At 40.2% G+C, this 20,889-nt stretch overlaps 1 protein-coding gene across 1 annotated transcript in view; it reads left to right on the plus strand.

Moving 5' to 3' along the window:
* WDR70 (WD repeat domain 70) overlaps positions 1–20,889 on the plus strand; it is a 298,705-nt gene that overhangs the window by 231,162 nt on the left and 46,654 nt on the right. The window contains exons 11-13 of the mRNA XM_059417015.1: positions 11,216–11,315; positions 14,210–14,294; positions 15,706–15,844. Of these exons, the coding sequence (XP_059272998.1) occupies positions 11,216–11,315; positions 14,210–14,294; positions 15,706–15,844 (324 nt within the window). The remainder of the gene's footprint in view (positions 1–11,215; positions 11,316–14,209; positions 14,295–15,705; positions 15,845–20,889) is intronic.

Raw genomic sequence — 20,889 nt, forward strand, 5'->3', positions numbered from 1 at the left:
CACCCCCATCTTTAAATGATCCTATATGATGTCTGAAGATTGAACTTGGAATCTCAAAGTCCAGAGTTTCATTTTACTCCTGCAGATTCCAAAAGCTTGGGTTTTCTGTAGGGCTTTAACATTTTTTTCCACCCAGCTTTCAGAGGCATAAATCTAGAGTGCCTAACTGGTGTACCAATTGATTCAGCTAGGGTTTATAGGAAGGGAGATTAATGTGAAGGTAACTTGTGCCTTAGCCATAAGGGGTTTGTTTTATAGACTAAAGTAAACACCTTGAATTTCAAGTTGCAAGCACACGGGGAGCCAGAAGATTCCAGAGCAGTGGCGTCATATGCAGCCTGTGACTCACACAGCTCAGTGGCTGAGCTTTCTCCTGCAGCTGCAGCTTCCAGCTGGTTATCAGATAGAGCCCTAGGTAGTCACACACTGCAGTCACCTGGCTTCAGATGACCCAACAGGCATGGAATTGCAACATTGTCCAGTTATGAATGAAGGCTGGCTATCTCTTTGCCAAACATAGTTGGAAAATAAATGCTAAGTCATACCTGTTTTCTGAAATCACAGTGGTTGCAAGAGTGAGCCTGGACTAAGCGCGGAGAACCCTGCTGGAGAGAGAGTTCAGCCCCGCTCATAAATGTTCATACTCGCCCATTCTGTCTCTGTCTTTCTCTTGCTTGTAAGTTTCCCCATTAAAGGCAGAGGCCGGATCCTAGTCATTTTCGTGCCCTCTAAACCTGGCTTGTAGTTGACGCAGTAAATGTTTTATGAAAGAATAAGAGATCAATGTGTGTCTCTCCCTTTTCCAACTTGCAAATCGTTTGAAGAACATTCCATGTGGTCTCTTCATTTATGTATCTCATTGTTGTGTGTATAATAGGTCCTCGGTAAATGTGGTTCCCACTGTAAATGTGGATTCTGAAAGTTTCATTTTCACACTTTTATTTTATGGGGGATGATGAATAGACTTTTCAGAAACCTTTGTCAGATTATTACTGTCTTTTGGCTTTAAATTCAGAAGAAGGGAGGGCGGGAAAGAAGGAAGGAATGAGGGAAGGGAAAAAACATCTTGGCTGGAGCATAATTATCTTCTTAAAAAAAAGTTAGAAACTTGGAAAATTGTCAACTTAGTATGAAATATATTATTCCCTTGAAACATCCTCAAAAGTTCTGAGTTTCATTTGCTGTATTTATTAAGTCTGTTCCTCTTACAAGCACCATGATATGTGATGTATAACATATTATACTGTTCTAAAACTCATTGGCGTTCTTGGAGTTCAGATGTGTCTGGGAAAGAAGGAATCTGAGGCTGACCTTCTTGAAAGGAAGGATTGGAAATGTGGGGAAAGAGCTTTTATCTAGTACAATAAGGAAAAGCAACTTAAACACAGTCCTCCCTTTCAAATCCTCGAAGAATGAGCTGTTCCTAAGCATTCTCTTCTCTCACTGCAATATTGTCTGCTGGAATCCTCTTATTCGGTGTCCCAAGATTCTATACAAGAATGGCTGCAACTGGTTGGAACTAGACTACAACTACCTAGAGACAGGGACGATTCCCAGTGACCGCAGCAAGGATTAAGAAACATTGCTAGAGAGAATTCTTGCTCTTACAGGCAGATGCAGAAAGGCAAAAGAGGAGCACAGTGATCATGTAAAGTACAACACATGATAAAGTTGAATAAATTTTAAATACTGGATTTCAGGACTGGCTTATGATGGATATTATTTGGTAGCATGCTGAGGTAGGGAATCAACCTTCTTTAAAAAGTTATGCTCCTGGGCGCCTGGGTGGCTCAATGGGTTAAGCTGCTGCCTTTGGCTCAGGTCATGATCTCAGGGTCCTGGGATCGAGTCCTGCGTCGGGCTCTCTGCTCAGCAGGGAGTCTGCTTCCTCCTCTCTCTCTCTCTGCCTGCCTCTCTGCCTACTTGTGATCTCTCTCTGTCAAATAAATAAATTTTTAAAAAAATCTTAAAAAAAAAAAAGTTATGCTCCTGTAGTATCATCTGACTTAAAATAATGCCAAACACATGTGATGTTTACTATCTGTCAGGTACTGTCCACATCCTTTATGTTATATTAGTTACCTTTTGCTAGCCTGACAAACTACTCTAAAACTTAGTAACTCCAACAACAGACATTTCTTGTTTCTCACTATTCTGTGGATCAGTTGGGCAATACTTCTGGTCTGAAATGGTGGGGCTGATTTCTCTTGTGTTCCTGTTGCATCTACTGTTAACTAACAGCTGGACGGTCTAGGATGTCCTCACATGTCTAGCTGTTGGCAGGATGTCAGCTGGTGCTTTGGGGGTGACTGGGCATGTCTCTGATCATCCAGGAAGCTAGTCCGTGCTTTTTTACAGGATGACTGGGTTCCAAAACCAGCAAGAGAACAAGTCCCAATGTATATGCCTTTACAGTTTTCTGCTTGTGTCTTGTTTGCTAGTGTCTTCGGTTAGGCTTCTCCAAGAAGCAGATGCTAAGGCAGCCTTAGATGTATAAGAGATCTATTGCCAAAACTCCTACAAGGGGAAAAGTGAGTGGGGGAGCCAGACGAGGAGGCTAGAGAGTACCAGATGGTGACACAGGTCCGACTCCTATGAAGAAAAGAGGGAGGGAAGGGGGGATTTGGCTTTGGCTAGGAAGAATCTCAGGCAGCAGCACAGTTCTAAGAAAGCGTTGGCCAGGCTAGTGCGAAGTCCTTTTGCCAGAATCACCATAAGGCTTTATTAACCTGCTCTAGCTATGACCCGTCATTGATCACAGGAGCTACAATTGGGACTACTGCTCCATTAAGTCTGTAGTCAGCAGTTCCTTTGTGGAAGGACTAGGAGAATTATTGCTCCACTGAGTAGCACTGTCCTTTTTCTTAGGAATCTGGCTACCTCTATAGTCGGTAGGCTCCTGATCTGAAAATAGGCTTAGATATGGGACTAGAAAAAGGGATCATTACTTTTTTTGAGGTGACCAGTTTCAGCCTCCCCCTCCTCCGTTCATCTCTCTTTTTGATGGTAGAGATCAAGCATACCTTTGTTGTCTGCCCATCCCTTCTGTCCCTAGGAATGCTGTGTTCTGTCAACCTTCTCCATAACTCCCTGCACGTCAAGCCCTCTTGCCTGCCTCTCTGACTTTGCCAGTCATTATGCTTTGGTTATAGTAATTGCAACCTTTTGACTTCTAGTAATTAAGCACTACAACCTGGCTGTTATTAATTTGGGCCTCATCACCCCTGTTAATTTTAATGGTCTAGCTCTGTGACATTAGCCCTGGGCTGCAGAGGAGAGCTGCCATTGAACGTCTCAGGGATGCTGGCTCTCTCCCCTGTGCTTGCTGATGTTCCCTGTAAATGGTGATTCTTCTGGCCTCTCCCATGAAAAATAATCTGTTTTCTCCGGCCTGACATAATGTATCCATTCCAGTATGCCCACTTCCCTAGGCCTTTTTATTTCCTCTGCTGGGACAATCAGGGTGTTTTTATTTTACTCAACATTGGCCATCACTTTTCTAGGCCTCCAGCAGCTTCTAGGCCCCTAGCAGCTTGTTTGCCCCATATCCTGGGTTCCTTTTCCAAAAATCCTCACCTCCCCATGCCAAAATCAAGGAATCCTGCTTATCTAGTCTTACATCAAAGCCCCATTGATTAGACATCATCACACTTTAAACTCAAGACATGTCATGGCTCCTTCCAGTAGCTGCTAGCTAATTTGTCCCAGCAGCTGCTAGCTAATTCTTGAATTCTTCTCTTGGTGGGTAATCTCTTTCCTCCTTTCAGCCACTGCAACAGCCCCCCACACCTCCCACCCTGCCCCAGCTGAGTCGTCCTGGGATTCAACTCTAGTTATTAGTCTAGAAGCCAGGAGGAGGAGGAGGTAGGGGAAGTTCCTAATGGGGGAGGGGCCGGTTGTAGCATTTTCCAACACAAATGAAGTTCTAGCTCTTCCTAGGGCAAGAGTGGCCCACCCCTCTAAGCTGTGAGTGTTCCAAGGGCATCTGCAGATCCAGCGTTCTACGGACATCCATCCAGATATCCTATCTTTATGTTTCAGGTCTCAGGTTTTCCCAGCTAGAACCCTGACCTTAGAACAACGGACCTGCCTTGGTTGAGCATTTAAATGTCCCCAGAGCTCTATAAATCTAACTACCAGATCACTTTTGTCTGTTGCTCAACTCTGTCCGTTCTTCCACTGCAGGAGATGAGGGCCTCTTCAAGAAGTACTGAAGTCAGCCCTCTGGCTCTCCCACATCGTCTCCAACTGTTAATGGCCTTCAATTTCTCATTATCCCTCTGTGGGGTATCAGTACAACTTAGCAGTAGCCAGCCAACACCATTATTTCTGTAGGCATTGTGCCTCCCATGTCTTTTAATGAGCCAGCCCACATTCCTATCTCACCCTGATGTTGTTGGATTCCTCATAGCAGCACTTGTGTTAGTCTGGGTCCTCTGAAGACAGACACCAAGATCAGGATTAAACATGTGGGATTTACTGGGGACAGGCCTGAAGGGGGTAATGGGTAGGGAGTCTGTGAAGTCTGGAAAGAGAGCATGATGTGGGTCACACCTCTGTGAAAGGAAAGAAAGAAGCATTAAATGTTCATCTGCGGATGAGTGAATAAATAGAATGTGATACATTTATACAGTGGAATATTTTACTTGGTAATAAAAAGAAATGAACTACTGATACATATCTACACTGTGGATGAACCTCAGAAACATAAGTGAAAGAAGCCGGTCACAAAAGATAGCTCATTGTGTAATTTCATTTAGATGAAATGTGCAGATAGACAAATACACAGAGACAAGCTTCAGTAGCAGTTGCTTGGGGCAGAGGAGTTCGGAGGGAAATGGGCAGTGATTGCCAATGTGAGTAGGGTTTCTTTCTGGGGGTGATGGAACGTACTAAAATTATGGCTGGCCAACTCTCCGGAAATACTAAAATCAGTGAACTGCATACTTAAGGTAGACAAATTCCATGGTATGTGAGTTATATCTCAATAAAACTGTTTTAATAAAAGAAAAAAAAAGAGGGCTGTGCAGAAAAACTCTTAGACTGTAGCACAGTGTCAAAGTTTCATGCAGATTGGCTGGGAGCGGTCCTTGGAAAGCCTGGATGAGTCACAGAGGCAGGGGGCATGGCAGTCAGTTACGGTTTTTACCTGGGAGATGTGACAGGCACATTTTCACGGCTGCATGACCTGTATGCCCAAACAAGTCACATGTCCATACCCAGAACCCAGGGTTTGAGAAGAAAACAGCACATCTTGATGAAAAGAACAGCCAAGTTGTGTTGCAAAGACTTGTGCTGTGCTTGCATCAATTCATCAGATTTTCCCAATAGCTGACGTGGATATTATTATTATTCTCATTTAATAGATGGCAGAGGGGGGCATAGGGAAATTAGTTCACCCAAGATCGTTCAGATGGTAAGTGGTGAAGCCTGGATTTGAACTCATCAGTCTGGCTGCATCGTCTGTGCTTTTTATTATGGTGTCGTATTTTCACACACTGTATTAATCTGAGTACCACAGCATCAGTTGGAGAGGTGTTACTGTCCCTTTCTGCTCACTAAAATGAAGGCTTCGTGGCAGGAGGGAATGGTAAATCATGGTGATATGACAGTTTCTGTTGTTTTGTACATATTCTCTTCATTCTCCTTACTACAGAATCAGAGAGACGGGAGTGAATTGTGTTCAGTCTAGACCAGTATTTATTCTGTTCTTACTCTTGCCATTTAAAAAAATCCTGGCGTATTTTTATCCTGGTGTAATAGGTAACTCTAACGTGTGATTGCAAATGTAGAGTTGCTTGGTTATTGAAACTAGGTTCCCAAGGAGAAAGAAATTTTTTATCTATTGAGGGGGTCCTAGAAACAGATTTGAGAGGACAGTCAAATGTTAGTACCCTTCCTCAGTTAGGGAGCCCTGCATTTGCTTCATCTTGCTTTTGGGATTTGTATTCTGGTAACACAGTTGTGTGCCCGCAATTTTCTGAAAAGAGGTACCTACTGCAGAGTTAATGAATGTGTGGTATTGACCTAAGGCAGGGATTAGAAAGTCAAACGTAACTCCGTGTCTTTGGGAGTTGAGGAGAAGGGGAGGGGTGGGAAGATGTGTACAGTATGTTATTTTAAAAATTAACAAACTGAGAAACAGAAAGATTAAGCAGTTTGGCCAGGGTCAAACTAAAATGTAACAGACTGAAAATTTAGGTGAAATCAGCTTGGCTGTAGGACCAATATTCTTTCCGTTAAATTTTCCTCTATTTTCAGCCCAGCAATTCATTTAAATTCCCTCATTTAAAATAGTTTATTCCACTGTCTCTATTAGTTACAAAACATATTTTGATCATTTTGAGGGCTGTCACTCCTCTTGCATTGATTGACACACACTAGAACAATGAAGATCCTGGGATCTAGGCAGCCCGGGGGTGTGAAATCAGTGACCATCGGTTACAACTCAGAATGTTTGGATTATGTTTAGGATTTGGGGAATGGTATATCTAAGACTTTGTGGAAGATGTCATATTTTTCTATGAGAATTTGGCAGACGGTTTTGGAGAAGAAAAGCTGGAATTAGTCAGCACAGCCATAGAAGACGGGACCAGGAGTCATATGTAGATATTGGAATTCTAGGAAGGAGTCTTGGACCCAGTTTAAAAAAAGTGTTCCCAGTTAGAGCCACCCAGAAATGGACTGATCTTGCTTGTGAGGTAACGTGTTCTGTGCTGCCAGAGGCTCCTGGCCATCTGCTAAGAAAGGATTGAGGGACAGTTTTACCAATTGGAGTTTGTATGGTACGATCTCAGGAGAGGGCCCTTAAAACGCCAGCATTTGTGCTTGTGTTTTCCATCACTATGAATCTGAGACTTGATACTCTCGAAATCATAACCCAAGGCCCTCCTAAGAATAGGAAACCTATATAAAGGAGTTAATAATCTCAGCTTCCCTGAAGAACGATGTTCTTTGCTTGGGATGATCGTAAAATCAGTTAAAGGAGAAGTCGCGGTTTTAGATTTCCCAAGTTATGCCAGAAGTGTTTTTAGTCGGGTTGACGCTGTTTCCAGAGCATAACTGTGTTTGTCATCTATTTTATGCAAGTTTAAGATCACCTCTGGCTCTCATTTTATTTCATTAGAATAAACTTTTGTTATTGGTTAAAGTGAAGTTAATAATTGGAGAGCACTTTTGACATGAAATCTGTGAACTGTTCATCGGAAGTGAGGACATTTTGCTTTTTTTATTTTATTAGGTCCTTTTAAAAGAGGAAATGACTTAGATTATTTTGAGTGCAATCTCTCTTGAAATCTTAATTTTTAATATGCAGCCGTTTGTTGCTCTAAAAGACTGTTGCACTGACATGTGAATTACTATGGCAGCAGGAACCACGGGAGTCAGAAAGATGAGGGGGGGGTTGTTTTGTGGTGTATATTCACACATTTTGCCCTATAAATAGTGAATTATAAAAATTTCAAAACACCCACCCTCTAATATAGTGACCCTTTAAATAAAGTAGTACCTAAAAGAGGAGACATAAAAGTGGGGCAGATGAATATTTGGTAAAGTTCTTTCTTACTAGATTAAGGTGAAATGACCTGTTGTCACAATCCCTTATTCCCGTCAGTTCCTGTCTTACAGTTCCATCTTGCCGGTTAGATCCCTTAGAATCTTAAGTTCTGAAACAGTGCTTTCTCTTTGCTCAAGTACCAGGTGGCTGTATGCCTTTAAACCCTAGAGCCCCTCTCAGGGCAGTGAAAAGTGGAAGCAAGACCCATCTAGGGAACAGCGGATTCGCAGCCTCATCTCACCCTTCTCTGAGCATCAAGGATAAGAATTAGACAATCACAGGGAGAAACCTGCTTGCCCTGGGGCTCACGCTGAAGTTTATATGATATGGTTCCTTTGGATTCTATACCTTTTAAGGTTCTTTATCCCAATTTACTGCTATATGTTTATATACACACGTCTATGTGTATGTGTATATTTATGTGTTCAAATGTTGGCATTCAAAATCTGTTTTGTCCTATTAATAATAAAAAGTACATACTGATCAGTTTGTTGAAGTATAAAATATTATATATACTCGTTTTTGTTTTTTCCTTAAGAATCACAGAGCTGCCAGTGACCCTACAAGTCATCTGGTGCAATCCATTTATTTTACAGCGGGCAGACTAGTGATCTGGAGAGACTAATTTGTCCCCAGCCTCACTGCTAGTTTTTATTGAACGAAGTCTAGATTTTCTGTCTCCTGGTCCTGGCCCAGTTTTACTATCCTGCACTGCCTTACCGGTCCTGAAATGACTGGTTTTCCTTCTATGTGGTTGTGTATATATATTAATGAGCATTAAAAATAAACAAAACATTTGAAACAAATAAACAAAAAACTAAGTTAATTTCACTGAGAGGCCAAATGTTAGTACAGACTTTTTGGTTAGCTGCTACCAATACGGTATCTTTCAGAAGTTCTATTTTTTTTTATTTTTGAAGATTTTATTTATTTATTGAACAGAGAGAAACACAGCAAGAGAAACACACAAGCAGGGGGAGTGGGAGAGGGAGAAGCAGGCTTCTCGCCGAGCAGGGAGCCCAATGCAGGGCTTGATCCCAGGACCCTGGGATCATGACCTCAGCTGAAGGCAGACACTTAACAACTGAGCCACCCAGGCACCCCCAGAAGTTCTATTTAGAATTTAGTAGTTGATAACTTGATAAAACGTGACCAAGTGGCAGATTTTCCTAATTGAGTTTGGTAGCAGAGTTTCATTTCTCTGAGGATCAAAATACTCCCAGAGTATCCTCCGCATGTGCCCAGAATGATCTTTTTAAAATAAGCAAACCTCGTCACGTTCTCCTCTGAGTAATCACCATTAAGCAGCTCCCTTTTGCCTTCAGGATAAAATCCAAGCCCTTAACATGGCCTGTAAAGCTCACTGTGATTGAGGCCCTGCTCGCACCATCCCCCCACCTCTCCTTTCCCTCCAGCCGTGGTTAGCTTCTTTTAGTTCTTCGACTGCAGCTAGCTTTATGCGCTTTAGCTTTCCATTGTTTCTTAACCAATTACATTATTTAGTGCCTTAAAAAAAAATAGTCACCCAATTTATTATTTCACAGTTTCTGTAGGTAAGATGTCTGGCATGCTGTGGTGAGTTCTCTTCTTAGGGTCTCATCAAGCTAAAATCAAACTGTTGGCCAAGGTGGTGGCTCTCCTCGGGGGCTCAGGGTCCTCCTTCAGATGCACTGGTAACTGGCAGCATTCAGATGCCCATGTCCCCGACACATCTTTAGAGTCAACAGTGGCATGTCCAACACTTCCAGTCTCTTATTTACTCTCTGTCGTGTCTCCGCAGCTTTTTCTTCTGTCCTCAGCCAGGAGAAAGTTCTGCTTTCCCCGTCTCATGTGACTACTTCTGCCCCACCTGGGTAATCCAGGATGATCTCCTTGTTTGAAGGTTAACTAGTTAGTAACCTTAGTTATACCTGCAGCATCCCCTTTGCCATGTAGAGTGACATGACACCAGGAAATGGAGGTCATGGGGGTCGGAATTCTTCCTACTACAACATAGTACCCTGTGACTGGAATATTCATTGTTACCTCTGCGTCCTCCTCAGTCATCTGCTAACTCATGCTTTCATCCACTGGGTCTCAGGATTTCTTTCTGCCCCCCTCCCCCTGTTCTCAGGTTTGGATTAGGCATCTCTCTTCAGTGCTCACTTATTACTCCTCATGTCCCTGTCGTACCATTTGTCACTTACGCTTACCCGTATTCCTTCAGGGGACTGTCAACTCTCTGAGGAGAAAAGCTGTGTTTTTCTTGGCACATTTGTGTTTCCCTGTTTAACCTGGTGTCTGTCATACAGTTGATGCCCAATTAAAGGAGAAGTTGAATCAGTAAATTATTTGTATCTGTGAAAGGTGGAAACATGAGCAACATGTTTAATACAAATTTCTAAGACTATCAGCGAAGAGAGAGGACAAATTAAACTCAAGATATACAAATTATTAAAAACAAAAATGAAAACAAAACCCAGCCTGCTTTTGTGAGATAATGAGGTGCTCCTCATTACTGGAAGCTTTTAGGTAGAAGCTCACAGACAGGGGATCGGGGCTGTTGATGTGAGGCTAATGGACATGAGCTCCATTTTGTGACTCATTCTTGTTAGGGTTGATGTAAGACTGAACGAGATGGAGTCACTTGTATTCCTATCCCTGTGGCTCCCAGGAGAGACCTCCATGCTGTGTCACCAGCCGTGTCCCTTGTCCAGTCACTGGAATTACCTAGCCTGGTGGAGCTAATTGACTCCCTAGTTTTTGCCTGTGCTGGTTACTGAATCATAACTGAGTGACAAGATTAGTTTAGTAGAGTTACCTTTATAAGTCATTAACTATGAAGAAGCAACACTGGAAGTAAAAAGACTACTAACATACATGACTAGAGAAGGAGGATCATGTAGAGTGTGAGAGTGGCCTTTCGGTTCAAACGCTGAGCTGTACCACTTACGAGCTATGTGACCTTACCTCAGGTACGTAAGTCTTTGTGGTTCTGTTTCCTAATCTGTAAAATGCAGATGATAATAGTAGAACCTAACTTGTAGAGTGATTGAGAGAATTGAGTAGATGGGACAGTAAAGGGTACGGTGCATAGGGTACGATTAGCATTGTATCAGGGTTGGCTCTCCCCCTCTTCCGCTCCACAGCAACATAACCCTACAGGCACGTTAAAGAGAGTTCAAGACCTACAACCACATGCACGGTGTCTGGCATATACTAGGAATACAATGAGGCTTGAACTCACAATGCTGAGATCGTGAGTCCCATGCTTTACTGACTGAGCCACCCAGGCAACCCTACAATGATATTTTTTATTTAAAAAATGATACGTTCATTTGTAATTTTTATTCAAATTTTCAATTTTATTTTATTTGTATTTACCATAGGGAATGGTCCCAATGACTTTATACTCTGAGAACTAAATACTGTGCCAATCTTGGGTTGCTCAGAACTTGCTAAGACAGTCTGAAAAAATGGGACTTAATCTCTTTTTTATTTTTAAAGCAAATGGATGTTTTAAGAAACCTTTTGAATTATTTTCCAGAATAAAGAAAACTATATTCAAGTAAAATTCATATTATATCGTTTTCTAGATGATAAGGTAAAATACCCCTGCTACAAAAACGTTCTCATTTGAATTCTGATGAGATATTAACACTTTGCTTGTTTTTCAAACAGGTTCATCCCAAATTCCACTATAAACAGGCTCATGACCCAGGCACAGACACTTCTTGTGTGACTTTTTCCTATGATGGTAATGTCCTTGCCTCTCGTGGAGGTAGGTTAAAAACTTTCTTTTGGATGTGTCTCTTTGTTTAAAAATGATCATAATTAACAAATGTTACTTTAATATCCTAACAGTAAAGCTATCTGTCCTTTTGTTAATGTACCTTTGCCAGTCTTTTTTTTTTTTTTTCATTAAAATGCATTTCTAACTTGGCAATATTGTTTTCTTAAAAGATATTAAGTAAAATTTAGAAAATATATGCTTTTTGCTTAAATTTTTATTTTAGCTTCAAATTCCATCAGAGTTTGAGCCTCCAAGGATGACCTTTGCCTCTAACTTAACGGAATTTTATAGATGATGTTCAATATTCTTCCTATATTGTTTTATAATTTAGAGTCTTCTCTTGGCTCACCGTTTTTTTTTTTTCCAGTTTGAACACTGTACCTCAATTCAGTTAAAAAAAATTGTGTACTTCAGTGTTAGTTTTTAAATAACTTCATAGTTCTCTATTTAACCACATTCATATGGTTGAATATGGGTTTTTTCTTGCTGAATCTTCTCACATCAATGAACCAAGTGTTGATACAAGAGAATAGAAAGGGCAGCTTACGAGCTGACTGAGCCAGCCAGGCAACCCTACAATCATATTTTTTATTTAAAAAATGATACATTCATTTGTAATTTTTATTCATATTTTTCATATTCCCATTATAGGAAGTGTGGGATGTGACTGAGAATCTTCCTGTAGGCCCATTTGTGGGGAGGGAGAAGAAACAGTGGAGTAGGAGCCATTACAGAGGGCTTTAAATATCACATAAAGGATTTAGTCTTTAGTCTGTAGGCCATGTTAATCTAGCAACACTACATTTGGTCATTCACTCACTCAACTGCTCTATGTTGAGCAACTACTCTGAGCAAGCATTGTGCCAGGTGCTGGGTCTAAACTGTGAACATTACAGAAGAGTTCCTTTCCTGAGAGAATGCGCTCTGGTGTAGAGGGTAGTGGGAGTGAGGGAGAGATGGAGAGATCTGGCCCGGCTCTCATTCAGTTCAGCCTTTCCATGTCTGTGTACCTTGGGAACGGCATCAGATTCTCTTTCTTCTGAGGAAGCCTTGTCTGTTATATCCAAACTGCCATCACTTACATAATTGTAAAACATCAAAGCACATGTATTTTCTATGTTGGTCTATATGGAAAAGGTGGGGGGAGTCTGTATAAAGTATGAATTTTGGTCCATCGTTCTAACCTATTTGAGTCCTGAGAGGACTCTTAATTAAGACTGTATATACTCTTTACTTATAAATAATGGTTCTTACCTCGAGTGTGTACCTGAATCTTCTGAGGAAGTTTTTCAAATGATAAATGTTTCACTTAGAAATTCTCACATTGGGGCGCCTGGGTGGCTCAGTGGGTTAGAGACTCTGCCTTCGGCTCAGGTCATGATTCCGGGGTCCTGGGATTGAGCCCCAAATCGGGCTCTCTGCTCAGCAGGGAGCCTGCTTCCTCCTCTCTCTGTGCCTGACTCTCTGCCTACTTGTGATCTCTGTCTGTCAAATAAATAAATAAATAAATAAAATCTTCAAGAAAAAAAATTTTTTTTCACAGTTACCCTTACAGCTTTAGAATGGTGTACCCAAATCTCCAACGTGGAGTGGGGGGACGAGAGAAGAGCAAGAGGGAAGCATAGTTTGAAAATTCTTCTCAGAGGATTCTAAAACAGGCCAGCCCCAAACCAGTTGATAATTACTAGAAGTATAGGACTAAACTCATTTCAGTCAAAGCCATTTTGGTGATAATTCTTGCCTTCCCCTTCCATCCTGTAATAGCTGTTGGGTAACACATCACCAACACAACATGTATGCTCCATTCTATCATTTTTCTTCCTGGATGTATAGAATATGGCAGATGGAATTCTAGTCAGCAGAGTCCCTAGGTGTTGCAAGGTATTCTATCTAGCACCAGAATCTGTCAGGTTAGCTAAACTGTTTAATGCAGATTAATGTTTTCTTATTATTTGAGAATTATGAGGATATGTAATCTTTTTTTAAGACCAAAAGAAAAAAAAAAGGTGAGTCTTACAAAGTCCTTCCATTTTAAGCAGGTCCCCAGTCCGGCCAGTTGTGGATTAGTGCACCTGCCAAAAGTTGGGTTTTCAAAGGAAGGGTCACTTGGGAGAGAATGGAGATTTTTATTGAAATTTTCACTCACCTCACTTGCACCTGATACTGATTCTTTATTGGACCCCAGGGGTTGAGGCAGGTCTCAGCTGTGGACACCAGGGAGAAAAGAACAGCAAAGACATCACTTATATGAGTTTTGGCTTTCATTATGGCCAGGAATATTAGTTAGTAGCCCTTCAGAAATATAAAAAAAGTGATTCTTAGAAGAATATTGATTACACTTTAAAGAGCTTTTGGAAAAGCTGTACTCCCCGGCAGAGTGAAGAATGATAGCCACGGTGGAGTCATACTGGAGGGAAGGGAATCCCCGGGCTCACTCTCATTCATGTTAATGGATAGCTTCATCTACACCCCAGTGGGAGAAGGAATCTATTGTGAATCTGTTTTCAGTCCTGATGGTTATTAAATTAATTTCTTCTTAAGAAGTCAGGTTATGTTCAACTATACCATAGGGGAACTGCCAGCTGCTGTAAAATCACTCCTTAGAGCAGAGTCTCCAGGGCTCTTCTAGCCTACAGATGCTGCATCAGTTTGAAAATTTATTTCTAGGAGGCCAGTTCATTATCATAAATCTTTCTACTGTTCTCACATCCACTACTTTCAAACTCCCCAGTTAACACAGTAAAATGCACTTATGTGCACCTTTCTTTCCCTTTCCTTACTTCTTTCCTTCCTGTAGTTATACACTAAGTTTAGCAAAGTCTAAACTTAGAACAAATTTCTTTGCATAATTTGCTTTTTTTTCTGTTCCATTCCTCTATCAGGTGATGATACATTGAAATTATGGGACATCCGACAATTTAATAAGCCACTTTTTTCAGCCTCGGGTCTTCCTACCATGTTCCCAATGTAAGTAGCATATTTTAAATAACTATAAACATAAGAGAATAGAGAAAAAATTTTGTCACTTTAATTTATGTCCTATGTCTTAAAAAGGGACAAGAAGAGTATTTGAAATTTGTTTTTTGAAAGATGCATTTTGTTTTTCCCTTTCATTTGCACATTCTTCAGGCCATAAAACTTTTTTGAAGTGGAAATGATATACGTTCATGTGTCTCTCTGTGTGTATACTTGGGATAGTAAAAATATTTTAAGAGATTGAATTGTTCTCTTAATATGTATAAATGAGAAGGTAGGCCTACATATTTGTTGTCTTTTAAAATTTGAGCCCCATTCCATCAAAGCAACCTTCCATAGTTCCTGAACATTATTATGTGTCATTCTCTCAATTTTTTCTTACCATCATCCCCGTCAGTAATTCAGTATACTTCGCTTGGTCAGAGTACCTTGCTCTAGGTAGCTGAACACCATTACCTCCATTCTGTTAAGTTGACAATGGAAGCACTTAAAGGTTTTTCTAAGGCAACTGAGGTGGGATTTGAACTTTTAAGTCCTACAATTGGTGCCTAAATAAAACTTTCTATTTTTTTTAGAAATAAAAATCTCACATCTGTGTTAAATAATGACCAACAGGGAAAGCGTGAAGGGGATGGAAGCGTCAAACGGAGGAAACTGTGTCATAGCAGAGCATTAATTCTAGCGCGGTCCGTTGCCCATGGCAGTTATCTGTTAAAACAAACAGATGGACAAACAAACATGAATTTATAGCTGATGAGAATTTTTTGAGCTCTTATGCCTGCTGCAAGCTATACTAACTACATAACTTCTTTGGATCATGTCTTAGATTATTCACAATCAGGTGGCCAGATCTCTAATAACAAGGGCTCTTGAATCATAGCCATCAATTAGGTTCCAGCAGTTCAACCTGCTCCTCATTTCATGGTCCTTGACTTGACAAAACTCAAATTATTTGGGGATGGTGGCTAGTGGTGGTAAAAAATAATTCCAAAACTGGACAAAATTATCACTTCTTAGACATTAGTCATACCATGTCTGTTTGTCTATATCACCGTCAAGGTCTATCTTGACTTTTTCCCACACTTCCTTTACATTAAAAAATAGGGTGTGTAGAAGTTAAAAAAGCACAGATTCTGGAATCAGACTGCCTGAGTTCACATCCCAGCTGCGCCACTTACTTTTGTGATCTTGGGCAAGGTTTCTTTAATCTCTCTCTGCCTCAATTTCCTCATCAGTAAAATGGGGATAGTAATATCTACCTCATAGGATTATTGTGAAGATTAAGTGAACTAAGATACGCGCTTGACTTACGTTGAGCCCTCAATAAGATTACAGTGGTGGTGTTTATGTTTTATTTAACTCACTGCTGTAGCTTATGCTAATGCACTGTTCTTGTCTGTAGGACGGACTGCTGTTTCAGTCCGGATGACAAACTTGTAGTCACCGGGACATCTGTGCAAAGGGGACGTGGCAGCGGCAAGCTTGTTTTCTTTGAGCGCAGGACTTTCCAAAGGGTGTACGAAATAGACATCACGGATGCGGTATGTAAATTCTTCTCTCCTCAGCCTTGCGAATGAAGTTTGCCTCTTAGTCATCTTTTGTTTTGGTTTTAGTTTTTAAATAGAACATAAGTCCTGGCCCTTACGGTGCAATGGTAGCTGCTTTTTTCACCAACACAGGAATTCATAATGTAATGCCAACTGGCTGATCGATGCTGTCCCTTCCTCTGACCCAGTATTTCCCATGGGCCCACACTTCAGAATTTCGGCTGGACCGTGGACGTTTGCCCCTCTGCCAACGATTTGGAGGACAGCAGAAGCTGATCACCATGTAGGATCCAGAAAGGAGTGCCCCAAAGGGCGCGTGTTTGTGAGGATTCAGGGATCGTGGGCAGAAGTGAAAGTTATGCCCTCAGAAAGTGATGAATTGTAGCATTGTTCCCTAAACCTTGAAAACTTTGACAGAATTCTGCTTGTCAGAGTTGTCATTGAGGTAAGACTCAGCTTCCACTGAGCTTAATTTCTGTTTAGTTATTGGGAAGTTTAAAACATTTCACAGTTAACTTCTGCCTCTAAAAAAGTCCATTAGTTTTCTTTACATATTTATAAAACACCAGCATGCTTGGGGGCGCCTGGGTGGCTCAGTGGGTTAAAGCCTCTGCCTTCAGCTCAGGTCAGGATCTCAGGATCCCTGCATCGATCTCTCTGCTCAGCAGGAAGCCTGCATCCTCCTCTCTCTCTGTCTATTTCTCTGCCTACTTGTGAACTCTGTCTGTCAAATGAATAAATAAAATATTTAAAAAAATACAAACCCAAACCAGCATGCTTGCATGCACTGTTCCACTGATTCATCCATTCCTGTCCCGAGACTGGAGCTGGATATAACATGGTAAGAGTGAAGTTTCCCGGAGAAAATCCGAATTCCTTTATAGTCTTTTAAAGTATCTATTAGTATTTAGAAGGTAAGGTAAATCATTGTTATTTTCTGAGTATGAAACAGACCTATTAATGTCTGTGCACAATTTCTTTGGCTCACTGTCAAAGCCTTTAGTAATGCCCTGTGTCTTAAACAGTGCCCTTATGTAGACTTCTCCATTTCTTTATGTACTTAAATATATTATGTACTTAATATATTATGTACTTAAATGATTCAGACAATTGAACAACTGTTTTTAAATCACTAGTCAAAAGCTCCTGTCTCTAATGTTCTAGTATTACCATGTACTCTTAATTTGTAGGCCCTAAATTTGAAACCCTGGTATAGTTAGTTAAAGACAATGAATTAACAATGAGACCGATTCTAGATGAGTACTTAAGTTTTATAGATTCTAATCTCATGACCTAATTTGAAATGTACCAGCACTACTAATAATTTTTTGGGGGTACATCCAAGAGCCAACTAAAACACTAGAATCAAAGAAAAACATTCTTGACTCTATCAACTTTAATCTCAAAAAATAAAATTATTATAATTGGTTGTTCCAGAAGTAAGCTGTGTTCTGTTATGCCTCTCAATGATTATACATGTCAGTATTACTCGTGGTTTTTAATTATAATTAAAATTGAAACCTGAATAACTTAAGGGATGTATGATTGCACTTTTAAGAACCCCTGTGTTTTTGTAGTGTATAGAACGTGCTGTCTGCTGTGTTGCTCTGAGTTGCTTTTCTAGCTAGATCTTTTGCTCCATAGTATTTACTGCCATTGCATCTGTTATATGTTTGTTGTCTGTTTTCTTGCATCGGGATGTAAGCCCCCTAGAGCAGAAACTCTATCGTGTTCACCGTGATCTCCTCAGTGCTTAGAAGGGTGCCTGACACATAGTTGTTGAATGTGTGCATGGTATACTTGGCAAGTGAATGTAATGATTTCTGTATGTCTTTGGAGAGTGAGGCAGGCGAGGAGTATCTAAGTAAACTGATCTTGTATATCAGAATAAGCAGGTGACTTTATCTTCTGTTTTTTGTTTGTGTGTTTGTTAAAGCAAAGGAATGGCACAGCCCGATTTAGTCTTTAGAACAGATAGTTTTATTGAAGTGCAAAGGGTAGATTTACAAGATTTGGTGTCGTGTATGGAGGCTGAGGTTTATTACTTGGGAGACTGGGCCAGTGTTCCCCGAGATTAAAAAAAAAAAGAAAAGGAAAAAGCAGATTTTGGAAGAAATTCAGTGCATTGTTGTTGAAATACCTGCAGAGCCTCTCGGTGAAGAGAGTAGACAGATAGGTAAGTGAGTTTGGTCCTTAAGGAAAGAAGACTCAGTTTGGGGGGGGAAATATTTACAGTTTATAGTTGAAATGTTGGTTACTGATTAGTTTGATCAAGGAAAGGGCACAAAGGATGGAACACGTGGGCTGTAGGAAACCCAGACTTTTAAGGGATGAGCAAATGAAGAGAAGCAAACAAAGAATGGTCATTAAGTCAATGGAATATACCTCCTATTGAATTGTCTTAGAAAAGTCAGAAAACAGATTTTGAGATCCGTATTAATAGATGAAGAGAAAACTTCAAATAGGAACAAAAGTGCTACAGCACTTCAAATCAGCTTTTTAAATAATTGATTTAGGATCCGTTTGATTGTATTTTTGTTGTTGTTACTATCAGACAGCATTGTTTTTGTTTACATAGTGGAATGGTATGGTAAAAGAACTTTAAAAGGCCCCTCTGGGGGTGCCTGTGTGGCTCAGTGGGTTAAGGCCTCTGCCTTCGGCTCAGGTTATGATCCCGGGGTCCTAGGATCGAGCCCCACATTGGACTCTCTGCTTTGCAAGCAGCCTGTTTACTCCTCTCTCTCTGCCTGCCTCTCTGCTTACTTGTGATTTCTGTCTGTCAAATACATAAATAAAATCTTTAAAACATAAAATAAAATGCCCGTCTGATCTAAAGTTTGAAGACTTGGAATATAAGAGAATAAATGTGCTCTTTGGAATGGGTAAAGATAGTGGACATTTTGCTTGAAGGACCAAAAATATCTCTAATTCTATTGTATTTTTGTCACTAAAAACCAGAATAGTCATCTCTTTTGGAAATACCGTACTCTGCTGCTGTAAGGTATTTACTGTGTTGACTTTCAATTTACATAAATGGCAACATCTCATTCTTTTTGTTTGTTTGTTTGGGGTTTTTTTGGGGGGGCGGTTAAAACTCCTCTTATTTGTATCATGAATTGTACAATCTCCAGTTCTCTTTGTCGCTAGAATATCCTAGCTATAGCATCGATGCCTAGATCATACTTGTAGAATCGCTATACTGAAGACTTGGAGCTCCAAACAAATGTTTAGAAAATGTGTTTCTTCAAAGTTGTTATGACTCCAGGTGATTTCTTCTGGTTTTTAGTTCTATGGAATGAGGTCACTTTGTCCATTTCTCTTCGCAACGTCTCATTCCTATCAGCATTTAGTGGTGTGCTTGCTTGACTAGACACAGACAACGGTGGCTTTAGGTTTATCCTAGATGAGTCCATTTACTTCAGCAAAGTATGAGGGATTGTATTCTCACACTCTCTTCTAAAACGAAATAAACCCCTAGGTGGCTATATTTAAGAATGCCAAGCTCCACATGTATATGGAGCCAAACATTGTTTTCAGTCAAGGAGATTAACAACTCTACAGTTGCCTAATAACTAAAAACTCTACTACAAGCTTCACAATAAATAGCTTTTAAAAATACAATTATTTGTATTTTCCCTACTTATTTTTGAAACAAATTTAAAGGAAACAATGGTTTTAATTCTATTCTCTGTATTGTTATATGCTCTGAAAATTTTTTTTCTCTTCGATGTAGAGACTTCACTAGGAGATAACAAATGTTTCTTTAACATGTACCATTTTTATTGTATAATGTTCATACACATTTTATAATTCTGCTGGTATTATTTTTAGATGTTTCTTTATAGTCCCTCAAGTGTTCCCTCAAGTGAAAAAAACAGCATATTTCTCATTGTCATCTAACTTTTTTATGATTTGAGTAGTGTGCTTAGCCTCTTTTCTAAGATAAATTTCAGAATATAACTTGAATTTAGTGAGTTTACAAACTCACTTTAGTTCTTGTGTAAGATGGGACCCTAAGCTTTTGTATATTGCATAAAAGGCTAACCATTACTTATTTTATGTGATGAAAGTATGGGAGAGAAAGTATGAGAGAGAAAGAATGGACGAAATATAATTTGGAAATGATATATCAATTTAAAAAATTTATGTTTAATCGAAACCACAATGAGATACCACCTCACACCAGTCAGAATAGCTAAAATTAACAAGTCAGGAAATGACAGATGCTGGTGAGGATGCGGAAAAAGGGGAACCCTCCTACACTGTTGGTGGGAATGCAAGCTGGTGCAACCACTCTGGAAAACAGCATGGATGTTACTAAAAAAGTTGAAAATAGAGCTACCCTGTGACCCAGCAATCGCACTACTGGGTATTTAGCCTAAAGATACAAATGTAGTGATCTGAAGGGACACGTACACCTGAATGTTTATAGCAGCAATGTCCACAATAGCCAAACTATGGAAAGAACCTAGATGTCCATCAACAGATGAATGGATCAAGAAGAGGTGGTATATATTCACAATGGAATACTATGCAGCCATCAAAAGAAATGAAATCTTGCCAGTTGCGATGATGTGGCTGGAACTATAGGGTATTATGCTGAGCGAAATAAGTCAATCAGAGAATGACAATTATCATATGATCTCCCTGATATGAGGAAGTTTAAGAGGCAATGTCAGGGGTTTGGGGGCTAGGAAGAATAAAAGAATAAATGAAACAAGATGGGATCAGGAGGGAGACAAAGCATAAGAGACTCTTAATCTCACAAAACAAACTGAGGGTTGCCGGCGGGAGGGGAGTAGAGAGAGGGTGGTTGGGTTATGGACATTGGGGAAGGTATGTGCTATGGTGAGTGCTGTGAGGTGTGTAAACCTGGCAATTCACAGACCTGTACCCCTGGGGCAAATAATACATTATATGTCAATAAAAAAAAAATCTGGAAAAAAGATTTATGTTTAGAAGAAACAGAACATTTTCAGGCCTTTTTAAACTTCCAGTTATTCAGGAGAGGTCCTGAAATAACGTTATGGACTATCATT

Source organism: Mustela nigripes, chromosome 12 (genome assembly GCF_022355385.1).
Source record: "Mustela nigripes isolate SB6536 chromosome 12, MUSNIG.SB6536, whole genome shotgun sequence".
In the NCBI taxonomy this organism is placed as follows: Eukaryota; Metazoa; Chordata; class Mammalia; order Carnivora; family Mustelidae; genus Mustela; species Mustela nigripes.